Raw genomic sequence first — 19,090 nt, forward strand, 5'->3', positions numbered from 1 at the left:
CAATTTCAAACAATTAGCTGTGGAAGGTGGGTTTCTGAAGCAGCTCCTTAGTAATTGAACACTGCATAATGCATCCTCTAGAACATCCTTTAAAGACCGTGCAATTTAAAGTCTGCCCTTTTTTATTATTATCATTAAGAATAACCAGACAATCTAAATTCTGAACAACTTCAGTGTCACCCGTGGTGGGTGGGGTGAGCACTGTTTTCTTACCAACAAGATTGTGCGCAAACTCTTACCTGTTAATGCATAATCCTGACAGTTCCCTGGTACATTTTCTCCAACATACAGTCACCGTCAAGCTACGGTACACTTGCCCTCAGCATTCTCAGGTCCATCTTCGGAATGGGCCAATCTTGAACTTACTGGCTCAATTTCTTTGTGTAGGAAGGAACTGCAAATTTTTGCGTCTACCTTCGGCTCAATTTCTTTCATCCCTTCAAATATTTCAATTTGCTTCCAAACAAATTGGCCGAACTGCCAGAGAAAGGTAGTTGAGGCAGATACCATAGCAACATTTAAAAGACATTTGGACAGGTACACGGGTAAGACAAGGTTGGAGGGAAATGAGCCAAACGCAGGCAGATGGGACCAGTTTCGATGGGGCATCTTGGTTGCATGGGCAAGTTGGGCTGAAGAGCCTGTTTCCATGCTGTATGACCCTATGCCTCTCTATGACTGTGATCTCTTCACAAGTTCATGTCATAGGAGCAGAATAAGGCAGTCGGCTCATCAAGTCTAATCCGCCATTCAATCATGAATGATATATCTTTCCCTCTCATCCCCATTCTCCTGCCTTCTCCCTGTAATCTTTGACACTCTTACTAATCAGGAATCTGTCAATTTCCTCTTTAAAATACCCAACGACTAGATAGAGCCCATAAGGATAGCGGAGTCAGGGGGTATGGGGAGAAGGCAGGAACGGGGAACTGATTGAGAATGATGAGCCATGATCACATTGAATGGCGGTGCTGGCTCGAAGGGCCGAATGGCCTCCTCCTGCACCTATTGTCTATTGTCTATTGACTTGGCCTCCACAGCAATCTGTGCAATGAATTCCACTGATTCACCACCCTTCCATTTCTCTTCTTTAATTGTTAAAAATGAGTAGCATTTTAAAAGCACAAGCCCCACTTCACGTTGGCATGCATGGGATTTGCACTTTATGGATGTTAATGTGTCAATTTATTGTCTTATGGTAAATTAAACGATTCCTAAAGAAAGATATGCTTCAATTTATGTAGCTTCACAAATCGGCAGAAGGCCCCACATCCAACAAGATACTGGTTGAACCAATTAATTCAGAAAAAAAGGGCCCTTAAACAGCAGTACAATATACAATATGTATCTTTTGGCTTGTCTTCCCTACAGAATAAAAGTGTACAAAACCTTGAGAGAAATAGATCGGGTAGACGCACAGAGTCTCTTGCCCAGAGTAGGGGAATCGAGAACCAGAGGACATTGGTTTAAGGTGAGGGGGGAAAGATTTAATAGGAATTTGTGGGATAACTCTTTCCACACAAAGGGTGGTAGGAGTATGGAACGCGCTGCCGGAGGAGGTAGTTGAGGTGGGGACTATCGCAACATTTAAGAAGTATTTAGACAGGTATATGCATAGGACAGGTTTAGAGGAATATGGGCCAAATGCAGGCAGGTGGGACTAATGTAGATGGGACATGTTGGTCGGTGTGGGCAAGTTGGGCCGAAGGGCTTATTTCCACACTGTATCACTCTATGACTCAAATAAATTATCACATGCCTCCTCACCACTTTGAAATAGTGACGTGAAATCATAAATGTCCTCTTGACAGGGCAAGAGGGACCTTTATTTAATATCTCAGCTGAAAGCTCTACCACACTGTTTACATCCTGACATTTATTGATCACTTCCTCAAATATATGCAGCGACTTGGCCTCTGTGGCCTTCTGCAGTAGAAAATTCTGTTGGTTCACCAAGTCAAGCTATTTCTCCTCTTCTCAGTGCTAAGTGCCTTGGCCTGTATCCAGGGACTGAAACTCATGCTTCTGGAACCTTCAGCCAAGGGAATCATCACCCTCGGCTTTCAGCTTGACGAACCTGTGAGATTTTGTACATTTCTATCTTCTAAATGCTGGTGAATGAAGGCCTGGTTGCCCTCGACTCCAACCCACGTGCTATGCAGGTCAAAGTACCTCTGTTTTTCCCTCTCTACTCTGTGCCCCACCTGGATGCGCACCCATATCTCTCTTGGTCCTTCCCCTGTCCCTTACACCTATATTCCTTCCTCTAGCTTCACAATTCGAACCCCTTCTATCCTTACCTCACACTTTTTGTCTTTTCATCCCTCCCCTTTTGTCAACCATCTGCCAATCAAACCCCCCCTCACCTGTATCCACCTATCACTTGCCAGGTTTTGTCACGCACCCATCTCTCTTCCAACTTTCTCTCCCACATCACAATCAGTCTGAAGAAGAGTCCCGACCTGAAACGTCATCTATCCATGTTTTCCAGAGATGCTGATTTACTCCAGCACTTTGTGTCTCATTAAGACCTAAGTACTATTTGCCTTTCTTAATTGCTTTCCGCTCCTGTTGTTTGCTTTTAGTGATTCATGGCAAAGAGCCCTGAGATCTCTTTGAATATCAATGTTTTCCAATCCCTCACCATTTAAATAATATGCTTTATTTCTGTTTTATCTTCATTAATATCTGTGTGTATTTTTCCACTTAATTAACTTGCCTAAATTGCCCTGAAGCCTCTTTATCAAAATTTTCTGTCATCAGCAAACTTAGAAATAGTAGAGTTAGTTTCTCCCACCCAAATCATTGATAGATTTGGTGAATTGCAGGGGCCCCAGCACTGGTACCTGTGGTACCACCCTGGCCAGCCCCGACTGCCTTCAAAAAGATCCGCTTTTTCTTCTGTTTCCTGTTAACTTTCTTTTCAGGTCAGAATGTGACCCCCAGTCTTAAGTGCGTTAAGTTTGCACACTTAATTTCTTCCGTGAGATTTTCTGAAGGTCCCACATCCACTTGCTCTCCCATATCCCAATGCAGCCTGTGTTGGTTATTCATAACTCCACCATTTTTCAATCACAATTGCATTACGTACAGTAGGTACTTACCAGCAGGTTTATGATAACCATAGGAAAGTCCAAGGGAGACCTCTCATGCTACCAAATTGATCTAACCTTACAATAATTGGAAGAACTTGACACTAGGGCAGTATGGTGGCGTAGCGGTAGAGTTGCTGCCTTGCAGCGCCAGAGACCCGCCCTGGTTCGATCCCGACCACAGGTGCTGTCTGTGCGGAGTTTGTACGTTCTCCCCGTGACTGTGTGGGTTTTCTCCGAGATCTTCGGTTTCCACCCACACCCCAAAGACGTACAGGTTTGCAGGTTAGTTGGCTTGGTGTATGTGTAAAATTGTTCCTAGTGTGCGTAGGGCAGTGTTAATGTGCGGGGATCGCTGGTCGGTGCGGACTCGGTGGGTCGAAGAGCCTGTTTCCGCGCTGTATCTCTAAACTAAACTAAACATGAGGAAAGTTAAAAAAACTAGAATTAAAGCTGAGAATTGAAGATTCTGTAATCCAGGCTGGAAGCGGTGTATTTACATTGTGCATTTAGATGCCTACAGGGAAAGGTGCCCAACAAGGTTGTATACAGACAGTTTAGGTACTTGGTGTTTGCTTGCAATGCTTGCTGCTGGCAGCAGCTGTTACTTGCTGGAGTGTCACCGTAGATGTAATTGCTATTTAATGTGCTGAATAAATTTAACAGTTATTGTTAATTTAATTCAGGGTAGGAAAGAAATTGATTTCTTTTAGAATGTTAACTAAGTAGGTGAGGGAAATGAGGCGCAAGGAACTGCAGATAGTAGTTTACAACAAAAGACACAAAGTGCTGAAGTAACTCAGCGGGACAGGCAGCATCTCTGGGGAAAATGGATAGCTGACATTTCGGGTCGGGAAAAAGCGTCCCGACCAGAAACATCACCTATTCGTGTTCTCCAGAGATACTGCCTGATCCGATGAGTTATTTCAGCACTTTGTGTCTTTTTTTGTGTGAGAAACAGATTCTGTGAGATATGTATATAAAATGATGAGAGGCATAGATAGATAGGGTTGGTAGACAGTCAGAACCTTTTTCCCCAGGGTGGAATTGTCAAAGGCTAGAGGGCATAGTTTCATGGTGAAGGGTATAAAGGGAAATGGCGGGGTGTATTTTACGTAGAGGGTGGTAGTGGCAGATGCCTGGAACATGCTGCCAGGGGTGGTGGTGGAGGCAGATATAATAGTGGGTTTGAGGCTTTTGGATAGGCATGTGAATATGGAGGGATATGGATTTTGTGCAGGCAGATAAGAGTTGGTCGTGGTATCATAGTTAGACACAATGTGTTGGAGTAACTCAGCGGGTCAGGCGGCATCTCTGGCCAGGCTTTGTCACGCCCCCACTGATGAGTAACATTTTGGGTCGGAACCCTTCTACAATCTGTTCTTGGCATCATATTCGGCTTATACATTGTGGGCTGAAGGGCCCGTTCTTCCGCTGTATTGTTGTATGTTCTAACTCTCAAATGAGGTCACGTCCTGAATACCTTTTGTGGTTATTATTTTGCACAGCATTCTGAGTTCCCAACGAATCTGGAAGTGACTGATGAAGCACTGGATAAAGCTTCTGGCACAGATGTAAACAATATGTAAGTCTGATCAACGCCAGGCCACGACTGTGTTTCTTTTGAAGGTGATGCATTGAATTGATCTGAGCGTGTTTATGGGAGGAGTAGTTGGAATGATACCCGCTGAGGATGGTTGTGATTGTTGGCCAGTTGTCCCAGGCTTGGACTTCACTGCAGGAGTTCCTCAGCAAGTTGTCCTTGGCCTTTCAATCTTCAACACTTGCCCTCCTTCCATCACATGCTCAGCACAGACATTGTGGGCTGAAGGGCCTGTTCCTGTGCCGTATAGTTCTACAATGCAAGTATGGCTCCTAATTGATTGCACGATGTTAAATTCCAGTGGCAATTCCTCAGAAAGTAACTCATGCCTGCATGCTGCAAGACGTAGGCAATATCCTGCCGATTACTGTGAGGTTGCAAATAACATTTGTGCCTCAAAAGTGCCGGGCCTTGTCGATCTCCAGCAAACGATGGACTAACAAGCTAGGCTTTCAGATAGCTACATGGATAGGAAAGGTTTAGAGGGATGTAGGCCAAATGCGGGCAAATGGGACTAGCTTAGATTGGTCATGTTGCTTGGCCTGGACAAGTTGGGCAGCCCAATGGCACAGTAGCAGAGTTGTTGCCTTACAGCGCTAAAGAGCTGGGTTCAATCCTGACTATGGGTGCTGTCTGTGTGGAGTCTGTACGTTCTCCCTATGACTGAGTGGGTTTTCTCCGGATGCTCCGGTTTCCACCCACACTCCAAAGACATCCATGTTTGTAGGTTAATTAGCTTCTTTAAATCGTAAATTGTCCCGGTGTGTGGAATAATGCTGGTATACGGGGTGAACACTGTTCGGCATGGACTCGGTGGGCCAAAGTGCCTATTAACACACTGTATCTCTAAAGTCTAAAGTAAAGTTGGGCTGAAGGGCCTGCTTCCGTCTCTATTACTTTCAATGATATTACTATCAATGTCCTGCAGATCCCACTTAACTGGAAACTAAATCATATTGGTTGCAAGACTACAAGAGGGGCTGGGTATGCAGTCCTGAGGGTCTCACCCCCTGACACCCCAACACTATTCCAACTTTCCACAATGCACCAGTCACGAACATGGTGAAACACACTCCACTCGGATGGTTGAATGAGGCCCCATCACTTACCCTTGACAGCAACCAGCAGAGGCATTCCCTCTACCGCCCGCGATACTGATTCTCACCAGTGCCTGAATTGTGCACCATCTCCAACATAGACCAGGGTCATTCACCCTGGTCACTCTGCACCCTCTAGCATCAGGAAGCACAAGGGCAGAGGACACACAGGAACACCACCACCCTGCAAGGTCCCCTCCAACATGTCCAACATCCTGACTTAGAAACATATGGCAATTATTTCCCCATCACTGGGTCTAAATTCTACAGATACCGACCCAATAGTGCAGTTTCATCAGAAGGAGGAAAGTAATTGATTGATTGATTGATTGAAAGATACAGCATAGAAAAAGGTCCCTTCGGCCCACCGGGTCCATGCTGGCCATCGACCACCCGGTCACACTAGTTCTACGTTACCCCACTTTTGCATCCATCCCTGCACACTAGGGGCGATTTACGGAGGCCAATTAACCAACAAACCTGCACATTTTTGGGATGTGGGAGGAAACTGGAGCACCTAGAGAAAACGCAAGTAATTACAGCGAGAATGTGCAAACTCTACTCCGACAGGATTGAACCCAAGTCACTGGCGCCAGAGATAAGGACAGAAGAGGCGAAGAATGTGAAGCCCAAGGAAGGGAGATAGATGGACAAGGTGGGGGGAGGGTGGGGTGGGGGTGGGGGGGGGGGGGGGAGAGCAGGATTGTTAGAGAATGGGTTTGAAAGGGGCGGCACGGTGGCACAGCGGTAGAGTTGCTGCCTTGCAGCGAATGCAGCACCGGAGACCCGGGTTCGATCCCGACTATGGGCGCCATCTGTACGGAGTTTGTACGTTCTCCCGTGACTTGCGTGGGTTTTCTCCGAGATCTTCAGCTTCCTCCCACACTCCAAAGACATGCAGGTATGTAGGTTAATTGGCTTGGTAAATGTAAAAAATGTCCCTAGTGGGTATAGGATAGTGTTAATGTACGGAGATCGCTGATTGGCGCGGACCCGGTGGGCCGAAAGGGCCTGTTTCCACGCTGTATCTCTAAAAACTCTAAAACCCGAGTCTTTGGCACCATGAGGCAGCAATCCTACCAACTGTTCCACCATGGGGCCTTAAATTGGGGAGAACGTGCAAACTCCACACAGACAGCACCCGAGGTCAGGATCAAACCCGGGTCTCTGGTGGTATGAGGCAGCAACTCTACCAGCTGTGCCACTGTGTCGTTCCTGAATGGTTCATGGTATCTATAACCCACTAGCTGCACATGGACATTTACGGATTGGCAATAAATACTAGCTGTGCTTGCACTGTCCACTGCCCAATAATTTTGAGAGGGATCTCGGACCCACTGAGATTTACAAGCAAATTCCATTGTTAGAGGATTCCTACATTACTGGAGAGATTGAAAGGAAGAACATGTGTTCCTCCTCAACCACATACATTTGGCCCAGATGGAATGAGCCCATTTATCAATGTACAATTTGACGGAGTAGTTATATTTTTAACCTCAACCTAGTTAATTTGCCTTGCTAAATCTTAAATTGAATTAAGTGGTCGAAATCTTTAAGTAGTTTCAATAATATCTTGAACTGTGAGAATATCTCAGGTGATTCACATGATTTATAAATTTATCGAGTGCTTGTTATTCTCAAAATCAAAATAGTTACCTGAATATGCATTTCACTTTACTGCCTCTGGGCTTTTCGTGCCACATCTGAACAATTGGGCGGCACGGTGGCGCAGCAGGTAGAGCTGCTGCCTCACAATGCCAGAGACCCGGGTTTGATCCTGACTTCGGGTGCTGTCCGTGTGAATTTCGCACATTCTCCCTGTGACTGTGAGGCGGCACGGTGGCGCAGCGGTAGAGTTGCTGCCTTGCAGTGATTGCAGTGCTGGCGACCGGGTTCGATCCCGACGATGGGTGCTGTCTGTATGGAGTTTGTACGTTCTCCCCATGACCTGCGTGGGTTTTTTCTGAGATCATCGGTTTCCTTCCACACTCCAAAGAGTACAGGTATGTAGGTTAATTGGCTTGGTAAATGTAAAAATTGTCCCTAGTGCATTTCGGATAGTGTTAGTGTGCGGGGATCGCTGGTCGGTGCGGACCCGGTGGGCCTAAAGGGCCTGTTTCCACGCTGTATCTCTAAACAAACAAAGAACTGCGTGGGTTTCCTCTGGGTACTCCGGTTTCCTTCCATATCCCAAAGACGTGCGGGTTTGTAGGTTAATTGGCCTCTGTAATTTGCCCCTAGTGTGTACGGAGTGGGTAAGAAAGTGGCATAACATCGAACTAGTGTGAATGGGTGATTGATGGTCGGCATGGGCCGAAGGTCCAGTTTCCATGCTGTTTCAATAAGGTAAATTAAACTAAACTAAGAGGCACAGATAAGTTCCCTTGGTCACATACACTGCTGCTGTATGAATGATCTCTGGGGAACAAGGAAGAGCTGCTTGAAGCTCTGCCCCAATCCTCTTCTGTTTTTGAACTGTGTCCAAGTTTGTCCAACTTTGTATTTATCCAATGTTAAAATCAAATGATTTTCTCCTTGGGAAGAAATATTGGGAGAGCTTTATGTAAGTTGGGCATGTCCATAAACCAGATTCATTTTTACAGAAGACTTCAGAGGTTAAGATTACTTGCAAGCCTTGGACATGTGTAGAACCTTACTGTTCTCTCAAAGTAGTGCCCTGGACTCATTGATTATTACCTGAACTATGAGGATGGACAAGAGAGGTGCTAGTGATATCTCAGCTGAATGAAGGCAACAAAGAATCCCAGTGGAACAGACCAGCTTGTCTAAGACCTGCTGGATCTCCCGGTTGCTAACTAGAAACTAGAAACTAGAAAAAGTCAGTGCATGCTTAAAATTAGGAAACGTCCTTTCACACCCACAGTAAAATATTCTCCCCAGTATTTGTTTTCTGTGATCAAACTCAGCATTACTGTTTGTACCTTTTATAGAGCATTATTCTCTTTTTGGAGGTGAGTTTAAAAGACAGTCCCTGGATGCCATTTTCTCAGTGAGTGAGCTGAAAAATGATCCCACTAACATTGGCTGTTTTCTGTAATAATATTTATCATCATATCATACCATACCCCCCTCCCCCTCCCCCCCAAGTTCAGGACAATTGCAGCTGACCTCAAATCTTATAATTTTGAGCAATAAAGATAATTTTGTATTGAAAGAATGTTGGCAGGGCATTTCTGGTGTAATTAGCACTGGTATGAAGAATATAGCCTTCAAAGGTCTATTGGAACAGGAAAGTCTGATGTTTACGAATTACTGTCAGTCCTCTTTTAAAACATCGAGATTTGCTCTCTCTTTTGCATTAAAACCCTAAAATGCTGATCTTCTAATTTAACTGACAGTGAAAGACTGTAGTTTGTAGATCAAGTGACTCTTCACGGACTGATCTTAAGACATTGTAAGCAAACTTTTTGGTAGATTTTTGTTCAAATACTGCATTTCTGTGCAACTTAGTGCACTTTGCATCATTTGGTTTACGTTTGTAAACATTAACATTGACCGTCCCAATTTATAAAGGTGGTGAAAGAGCACACTGTCAATGCTCTTTGTCGTTCTTGTTCACCATACCTCATGACTGTTGACCAAAGGCTATTGTCCTGAATGGGTAAATAGATAATTATTTAGTTCCATATTTGCATCAGGCAAAGGACTATCTTCACAAATAATGTGCTATTAGCCTTTTCCAAAATTAAGGTGCCTTTGCGTTAATAGGTGGGGGAACAATGTAGACCCTGAACAAAACACACAGGGCTGGAGGATCTCAGTGGGTCAGGCAGCATCTGTGGATTGGATCAATAATATTTTGACCGCCGTCAAACTGATTGGAGTAGGGGGAAAACTGGAAAAGTTCATAAGATATAGCAGAAGAATTGGGCCATTCGGCCCATCAAGTCTACTCCGCCATTCAATCATGGCTGATCTATCTCTCCCTCTTAATCCCATTCTCCTGCATTTTCCCCATAATCCCTGACACCCGTACTAATCAAGAAAAGAGAGGTGGGGATGAACAAAGCCTGGCAAGTGATAGGTGGATACAGGTGAGGGAAGGGGTGTGATTGTGCTGGTTTTTTTACCAAATTGTCTTGTGTTATGTTATTTTGACACGCCTGGCCACCATGCATGCATACACGTGTGGGACTTTGAAACTGCTGATGAATTGAAGTTATAAAAATAGTGATTCTGCATCTTGTATTTATAGATTGAACAGCTTGATATCATTAGAGAAACCAGCCTCCTGGTCTAAATGCAAAAGCAGAATAGCAGCAAAGTATTATTCTTGTGTGACCCAGAGCACAGTTGCTCTAAATGTCTATCTGTAGCATCCACTAACCTAACAGGCCCTTCGGTTTAGAGCATGTTTCTAACAAACACAAGCTATGGTGACTTTTCAATAAAGGCATAATGACTAATTTGCATTGGTTTGCATTTAAATCTGAACTTTTTTTAGTGGCATTGAATTCATCATTTGGGCTCTAACTTTGTTGCATTTATAGGAGAGTTAAAAAAAAAAAAAGAAAGCTTACTTTACTACAGTGACTACCTAAGAGGAACAAACATGCTAGCAGATGTACACTGTTGTAGCTAAATAATAGTTCCTGTCATCTCTCAGTAAAACATTTGTTTTTTGAATGGGGATCTGAGAATCAAGATATTTCCACAAGGAGCTGCAGATAGAGTCATAGTCTTACAGCGTGGAAATAGGCTCTTTGGACCAACTTACGCACACCAGCCGACATGTCCCATCTGCACTAGTCCCACCTGCCGGCATTTGGCCCATATCCCTCAAAACCTGTCCTGTCCATGTACCTGTTTAAATGTTTCTTAAACGTTGCGATAGTACCTGCCTCAACTCCTCCTGCAGCGTGTTCCATACATCCACCACTCTCTGTGAGAAAAAGATACCCCTCAGGTTCCTATTAAATCTTTCTCCCCTCACCTTAAACCTAAGTCCTCTGGTTCCAGATGCTGGAACCTTGAACAAAACACAAAGTGCTGGAGGGACTTGGTGGGTCAGGCAGCATCTGTGGAGGGAGTGGACAGATGATGTTTTGGGGTGGGGCCCTTCATATTCCAGAGATGCATCGTTGCTTTGGCCGTCTTGGCATGTGGTGGTGGACTGGGAGGGATTTGGGTTTGGGGAGGAAGGAGAGGTCCCTGGATTAAAAATGACAACTTGGAGGGCAAATATTATTCCATTCATGTGGATCTGGATGAAGAACAGACACTTGCTTGTGGCTTGGGCAGCTCCAAGTATCCCACCGGCTCGCCCATGCTGGTTACAACATGAGCCAGACCTGAGTTGCCAGGTCCTGAGAACGTCAGATTTCTGGACAGTGGCCAATAAATCCATAGAAAAAAATTACATTAAAAAAAAATACAGTGCCAAATGTGATCTTTATTTCTGTTTGCAATCCCTGCCCTAAAAAAGTGTAATTGGCTTATCTCAACATTTACACTTTGTAGATCATTATATTTAGAAATCTCCAAATATGTTTTGGCCAGGACATAGCACTGAGATTGTTAACATCATAATTTTAATTTTAGAGACCTAGTGTGGAAACAGGCCCTTCGGCCCATCATGTCTGCGCTGACCATCAATCACTTGCACACATTAGTTCTATGTTATCCCACTTTCTCATCCACTCCTGACACGCCTAGGGCTTTTTTTCCACAATGGCCAATCAACCTACAGTCCTGTCACTGCACTGGTAATGTAAGAAAATAACTGCAGATGCTGGTACAAATCGAAGGTATTTATTCACAAAATGCTGGAGTAACTCAGCAGGGCAGGCAGCATCTCAGGAGAGAAGGAATGGGCGACGTTTCGGGTCGAGACCCTTTTTCAGTCTGAAGAAGGGTCTCGACCCGAAACGTCGCCCATTCCTTCTCTCCTGAGATGCTGCCCGACCTGCTGAGTTACTCTAGCATTTTGTGAATAAATGTCACTGCACTGGTGATCTCTTAAAATGAAAGCTCGACAAATACACTTGGAGTTACGGCCGCATCCAAGGGGAAACAGAGTATTTTCTTTAAGTAGTTGTTGATGTGTGCAATGCTGATGATTTTTCAGACTGGAGTATTCAGGCTGTGTTTGCTTCCCTAGTGATATCAGGGAACGATGGTGCACTTGACTACCTGGGACAGGCAATGATGAGTGATTACTGTGACTCCTGCTTGGCTTCTGTTGTTGAGGCTGACCATTACTTTTCAGTGGGTAAAACCCAAAGAGCTGGAGGAACTTGACTTGATCTCCTGGGCTCCTCCAGCACTTTGTGCTTTGCTCAAGGTTCCAACACCTGCAGTTCCTTGTGTCTACGTTTCAGAGGGTGTTGTTTTCTCCTCAAGGTACAGACTTGACTTTGCTCACCCTTCAGTTCACGTTTCACACAGAGGGTGGTGGGTATATGGAACGAGCGGCCAGAGGAGGTAGTAGAGGTAGAAACAATAACAACATTTAAAAGGCATTTGTACAGATGCATAGAAAGGAGAGGTTTAGAGGGATATGGGCCAAATGCAAGCAGGTGGGACAAGAATAGATTGGGGGCACCTTGGTCAGCATGGGCAGGCTGGGCCGAAGGGCCTGTTTCCGTTGTGTATGAATATGATTCTCAAACACAAAGTGGCATTTGAGAAGGTGGAGGGTGGGTGTCGGTAGGTGTCGTACCGATGCCATTGTGCTTCTGTTGCAGTTAATCAATTTCAGAGACTGGTTAATGATATTAGGTGCAGAGGACGAGAAAGTGCAGTTACATGTCTGAATATGCTCTGTTACAGATTCGATGTTAGAGTAAACTTTCTTTTAATTGCAGCTTTCAGCTCACGGTGGAAATGTTTGATTACATGGACTGTGAACTTAAGGTTGCTGAATCTGGTAAGCATGTTTCACGTGGATACACTTTTATTGCACCATTTGTCTGGAATGTTAATTGATGTCTAGCTGGGCTGATGAAAGAGATTTTTAAGCCATAGTGTTATAGATTTCTACAGCTCAGAAAAAGGGGCCGTTCAGCCCTTCACGTCCAATTTGATGTTAGAGAAACAGCGCAGAAACAGGCCCTTCGGCCCACCGGGTCCGCGCCGCCCAGCGATCCCCGCACACTAACACTATCCTACACCCACAAGGGACAATTTAAAAAAAAACATTTGCCCAGCCAATTAACCTGCATACCTGTACGTCTTTGGAGTGTGGGAGGAAACCGAAGATCTCAGAGAAAACCCACGCAGGTCACGGGGAGAAGGTACAAACTCCGGACAGACGGCGCCCGTAGTCAGGATTGAACCTGGGTCTCCGGCGCTGCATTCGCTGTAAGGCAGCAACTCTACCGCTGCGCCACCGTGCCGCCCTACACACTAGGAGGAAATTTCAGAAGCCAATTAACCTACAAACCCACACGTCTTTGGCATGCGGGAGGAAACTGGAGCACCTGGCAAAAACCCACGAGGTCACAGGGAGAATGTACAAACGCCACACAGGTAGCGCCCGAGGTCAGGATCGAACCTGGGACTCTTGCGTGTGCGGCAGCAGCTCTATTGCTGCGTCACTGTGCCGCCCCAACTGACCTTTTGGCTGAAATTGGAGAATTCACTGTTCATGCCGTTGGGTTGTAAGCTGCCCAGGTGGAATATAGGGTTCTGCTCTTCCAGTTTGAGCGTTGCCTCACTCTGGCAATGGAAGAGGCCCGGACTGCAAACTCAGTATGGGAATGGGAAGGGGAGTTAATATGGTTGGAAACTAATTGTTTAGTGAAACAGTTCTCCAGGCTACACCTGGTCTCGCCAATGTGAGGGAGGCCGCATCAGGAACGCTGAATTCAGTAGACGAGGCTGGTGGAGGTGCATGTAAACTGTCCCTCCTGGAGGTGCTGTAGGAGTCCCTCAGTGGAGGTGAGGGAGGCGGTGTATGGGCAGGTGTTGCACCTCCTGTGGAGGTGAGGGAGGCAGTGTATGGGCAGGTGTTGCACCTGTGGAGGTGAGGGAGGTGGTGTATGGGCAGGTGTTGCACCTGTGGAGGTGAGGGAGGTGGTGTATGGGCAGGTGTTGCACCTCCTGTGGAGGTGATGGAGGCAGTGTATGGGCAGGTGTTGCACCTGTGGAGGTGAGGGAGGTGGTGTATGGGCAGGTGTTGCACCTCCTGTGGTTGTAGTGGAAAGTGGCAGGGGAGGGGTGGGTGGAGTAGGTTGGGCAAACCAAGGGCCCAGGTGGTGCAGCAGTCGAGTTGCTGCCTTACAGCTCCAGAGACCCAGGTTTGATCCTGACTCTGGGTGCTGTCTGTATGGACGTTGTACGTTTTCCCCGTGGGTTTTCTCCAGGTGCTCTGGTTTTCTCACACACACCCAAAGATGTGCAGATTTTTAGGTTAATCGGCTTCGGTAAAATTGTAAATTGTCCTTACCGTGCTGGACAGTCCTAGTGTATGAGGTGATCGATGGTCGGCGTGGACTCGATGGGCCAAAGGGCCTGTTTCCGCACTGTATCTCCAATGTCTAATGACGGAACTCGATGCCAGTAAACATCCTTCTTCTCTGCTGCGCTCACTTCTTTCCAGGCTTTTAAAGGACCTACTTTCTGCGCTGTGAAATTAATGTCCCAATCTTCTGCAGTATTTTAAACTCACAGGCGTCTTGATTCTAAACATGTCCTCGTTACACAGATGCCTTTAGAGATTCCTGACATCTAATTCTAGCAGCCTATATTTATTCTGTTATTCTTAAGTGTATTTTTAATATTTGCAGTTGAAGAAAATAATTTTGAGTAAAGAAAAAAACTACTTTCGGAGATGGCGTTAGATTTCTAAACTACATTGATTGCATTTAGCATTGAAGAACTCACAGGTGGTCATTATTAGAATCTTTTATAATTTGGCGGTGCGTTACTCTGTAGAGTGTTGTACTGTAGAGTGTACAGAACAGTCAACAAGGATCAGTGGATGTATATCTAGAGTTTGAAATATAGTGGAATGAAATAGTGTGCATTCCTTTTTTTCAATTCACGGTTGTCAGTGGAGTTGTTCCCTAGACAGTACAGGTCCAACACTGATTTTCTGACACCCTTGGTTCCAGTGCCTTGCCATATTATTTGTTTCACTGGACCAGCAGAGGCCACGGCCCGGAGGGGTGTGAGATACCGGCCCACAAAGTCGGCCGTGAGAACGGATCTGCCTGCACCGGCCAAGCCGGAGTTCCAGAGCCCTGGCCGCAGGGGGCAGATTCGACCCACTGATCGGCGGGGAAGTCCCGATTAGGTCAAAATCGGACGCCTCACCCGGCCGAGGCGCCACATTTGCGGGGGGACTTCCGCGGTGGATTTCAAATGCTCTCTCGCGATTTTGTCCGGATTAAAGGAAGTGCTGGACCACTAGCTGCCGGAAGATCGGCGGTGGACTGACAGTGGCTTTAATGTATCACCCAACAGCACAGAGAGCAATGGACTCCTGGAATTTGTTAGTTGGCCATTAGATATCCCACTTGATTTTAGGCACATCATGAGGTGACGTACAGAGCAGCCTGAGGTCAACAAGCCAATCAGCCATCATTGATCCTCTGTTCCATAAGCATCCGCGGTGCAAGGTTCCCAAGGTGGAGTGAAGAACCTGGCAGAACTCCCCCCCTCAACATTTATGCCCTGACACTGCCATGCTAAGTATTGCAAACCAGGCAACTTATTTCCTAATATGCTGGAGGTATTTATTCACAAAGTGCTGGAGTAAATCAGCAGGACAGGCAGCATCTCAGGAGAGAAGGAATGGGTGACGTTTCGGGTCGAGACCCTTCTTCAGACTGATGTCAGGGGGGTGGGACAAAGGAAGGATATAGGTGGAGACAGGAAGATAGAGGGAGAACTGGGAAGGGGGAGGGGAAGAGAGGGTCAGAGGAACTATCTAAAGTTGGAGAAGTCAATGTTCATACCACTGGGCTGCAAGCTGCCCATATACTGGACATTCAATATCCTCAGGTTCCTATTAAATCTACCCTCCTCCCCCCAGCCCTCTCCCCTCACCTATGTTCTCTGGTTCTTGATGCCCCTACTCTGTCTAAAAGAGTCTGTGCATTTAGCCTATCTATTTAGTTGATGTAACTTTGAATCTGTCTCCACCACCACCTCTGACAGCACATTCCAGGCACCCACCATCGTGTGTGTGTGTGTGGTTAAAAAAAAATCTTAATTGCCCTGCACAATACCTTTAAACTTTCCCCCCCCCTCACCTTAAAACTTTGCCCTTCCTCCTCTTAAATCCACGCCCTCCAGCCTTTAACATTTCCTCCCTGGGGAAAAAGACTTTGATTGTCTACCCATGCCTCTCATAACTTTATATATCAGGCATTCTACCTATTGACTGGAAACGTACTGTAGCCACTGAAGCTCGGAGAAGGTGAGGTGTCAGGATATGGAAGTTTGTGATTATTGAGGCTGGGGAGGAAGTGGAAAGGAAATCGGATGTCATATTTATAATTGTCGTTTTGGCCTGTCACTAATCCTGAACTCATCTCGATTGAACATCCCAGAGCTGTTTGTACAAATTTGCTTTAATGTGCAGGAGTTCAGACTGGAGTGTAGAATGAGCATTGTAAACTGAAAATATTATTGAGTGTCTTCAATGTTGTTTGTTTTTACTGCAGATTTCTAGGATATTCAGTTTGGTTTGCTTCTCATTAATTTATCTGTAATTGTACTTGGTGTTGTTAATGTCAAATATCTTTATTTATCTTCAGGGGGTTTAAATACACACTGGTTATTTGCATAAGCAACACCTTATTTACCAATAGCCATTTTACTGGATTTGCACTTTGATTAATAATTGACTTGCCACAGGAAACTAGTAACTAATGATTTTTGTGTCCATTTAATAAGATGGCAATTGTTAGTGCAACGTAAATCAAAATCTTTGGCCCATAAGCTGAAGTTTCATGTGTAGGATAGAACAGCAGATGCTGGTTTAAATTGAAGGTAGACACAAAATGCTGGAGTAACTCAGTGGGACAGGCAGCATCTCTGGAGAGAAGGAATGGGTGATACAAAATGCTGGAGTAACTCAGCGGGACAGGCAGCAATTCTGGAGAGAAGGAATGGGTGACACAAAATGCTGGAGTAACTCAGTGGGATGGGCAACATCTCTGGAGAGAAGAAATGGCTGCCATTCTTTCTCTCCAGAGATGCTGCCTGTCCCATTGAGTTACTCCAGCATTTTGTGTCAAACCTTCGAGCTGAAGTTTCATCTCTGATACTCGTTCATACAGATGGTAAAATTGTCCCTTGATGTTAAAAATGTAAAAATGGGGTGGGGTGGAGTTGTTTGTACCTTCCTACCCATTTCCCCGAGCCCCCTCCATCTCCATGCAATCTTAGTATCTAATTTTGACAAGACTTTGTCCTCTTTCTCTGTCATCCGTCAGTCTATCTCAACATTCACTCTCTGGTTAAAGAGAAACACAGGTGTTAGTTCAGCAGCCCTCAAAATACAATTTGAGCCCATTATTAAGTTTAACACAGTCGCAGGCAAACGCAGCCAACTTGGATGTGGCATCTTGACCTGTGTGGAGGAGTCGGGCCGAAGGGCTTGTTTCCGTGCTGCCTGACTCGAGTGCAACTTGCTGCAAGTCACACTGCAAATATGATTGAATTGATGCTGCCAAGCTGGAGAGTGTGCAGAGAAGATTTACGAGGATGTCAAGTCAAGTCAAGTCAATTTTATTTGTATAGCACATTTAAAAACAACCCACGTTGACCAAAGTGCTGTACATCTGATTAGGTACTAAGGAAAAAAATGAAACATACAGTAGCACGCAAACAGTTCACAGCGCCGCCTCAATGAGCCTCAAACGCTAGGGAGTAGAAATAGGTTTTGAGCCTGGACTTAAAGGAGTCGATGGAGGGGGCAGTTCTGATGGGGAGAGGGATGCTGTTCCACAGTCTAGGAGCTGCAACCGCAAAAGTGCGGTCACCCCTGAGCTTAAGCCTAGACCGCGGGATAGTGAGTAGCCCCAAGTCGGCCGACCTGAGGGACCTGGAGTTAGAGAGGTGGGTTAGAAGATTTTTGATGTAGGGGGGGGAATGGAGGAATGTTGCCAGGACTGGAGGGTCTGAGCTATAGGAAGAGGTTGAGCAGGTTAGGACTCTATTCCTTGGAGTGCAGGAGGATGAGGGGTGATCTTTTTGAGGTGTTCAAAATCATGAGAGGAATAGAATGGGTAAATGCACAGATTCTTCCCAAGAATGGGTGAAAAGAGGCCATCGGTTTAAGATGAGGGGGGGAAGATTTAATAGGAACCTGAGAGGTAATTTTGGTTACACAAACGGTGGTGGTTGTATGGAACGAGCAGCCAGGGGTAGTTGAGGCAGGGACTATCACAACTTTTAAAAAACATTGAGACAGGTACATAGATAGGATAGGTTTAGAGGGATATGTGCCAAGTGCAGTTGCAAGGTGGGACTAGTGTAGATGGGGCATGTTGGTTGGTGTGGGCAAGTTGGGTCGAAGGGCCTGTTTCCATGCTCTGTGGCTCTGTGATTGGTGCACTGAACGTGAAGGCCCCACAAAGATTGTATGCTTCCACAGTGCCAAGTCTGGTCTTGCCGGTTTTGAAGAATCTGGTAAATCAACAAATGAGTGGCCGTGATTATGCAACGCCTGATTGTCAGGAAGCTGTGGCTTGGTGCTTGGACAATCTACAATAAGTTTGCCATACACCACTTAGTTGTCACCCGCAAATGGAATTGATGTTTTAAATAATTGATATTGCAACAGAACCCTGCACATCGCAGAGATGTTTGTTGCAGTTGTTATCCCTGCATTGTCCCCTCTCACCCCTCCCGCACCATTCTATTTATTATGCAAAATAGAACAGCTGGAGGATCAACCGAACAAAACAGTGCTGCCAATACTGTATTATCCTGATTCATGGACAAATCAGATCTCCAGTGGCCCTGAAATTATCAGTAGTTCCGATTAATTCATTTGGGTTAATCTCCAGTTTAATTAATTAATGTTTACAAAAGGAAGTATTTGTCAGCACAGTTGATCCCTCTAAACAGTGAAGGTTATCAATTCATTTTATAATATCCTTTTATCTTCTTCTTTCGTATGTCAACTACAACAATCAAAAGTGGCAATTGGTGCTTCAGAGGACCGTAGTTGATGCTTTGCTGCAAATTTTGCCAGTTCCGTAGAACCACCCAGGGTGGATAATGAGGAAGTAAAGCAGCTCCCACCTCATCCTTTTATAATATACATCATATATAAATAGATGAGTTAGAAGTGTACCTTTGTTTGGACTACTTATCCA

General features: G+C 45.4%; 1 protein-coding gene across 1 annotated transcript in view; it reads left to right on the top strand.

The window, feature by feature from the left end:
• Positions 1–19,090, top strand: part of hip1ra (huntingtin interacting protein 1 related a) — a 114,697-nt gene that overhangs the window by 49,188 nt on the left and 46,419 nt on the right. The window contains exons 6-7 of the mRNA XM_078421694.1: positions 4,601–4,677; positions 12,620–12,681. Of these exons, the coding sequence (XP_078277820.1) occupies positions 4,601–4,677; positions 12,620–12,681 (139 nt within the window). The remainder of the gene's footprint in view (positions 1–4,600; positions 4,678–12,619; positions 12,682–19,090) is intronic.

Source organism: Rhinoraja longicauda, chromosome 25 (assembly GCF_053455715.1).
Source record: "Rhinoraja longicauda isolate Sanriku21f chromosome 25, sRhiLon1.1, whole genome shotgun sequence".
In the NCBI taxonomy this organism is placed as follows: Eukaryota; Metazoa; Chordata; class Chondrichthyes; order Rajiformes; family Arhynchobatidae; genus Rhinoraja; species Rhinoraja longicauda.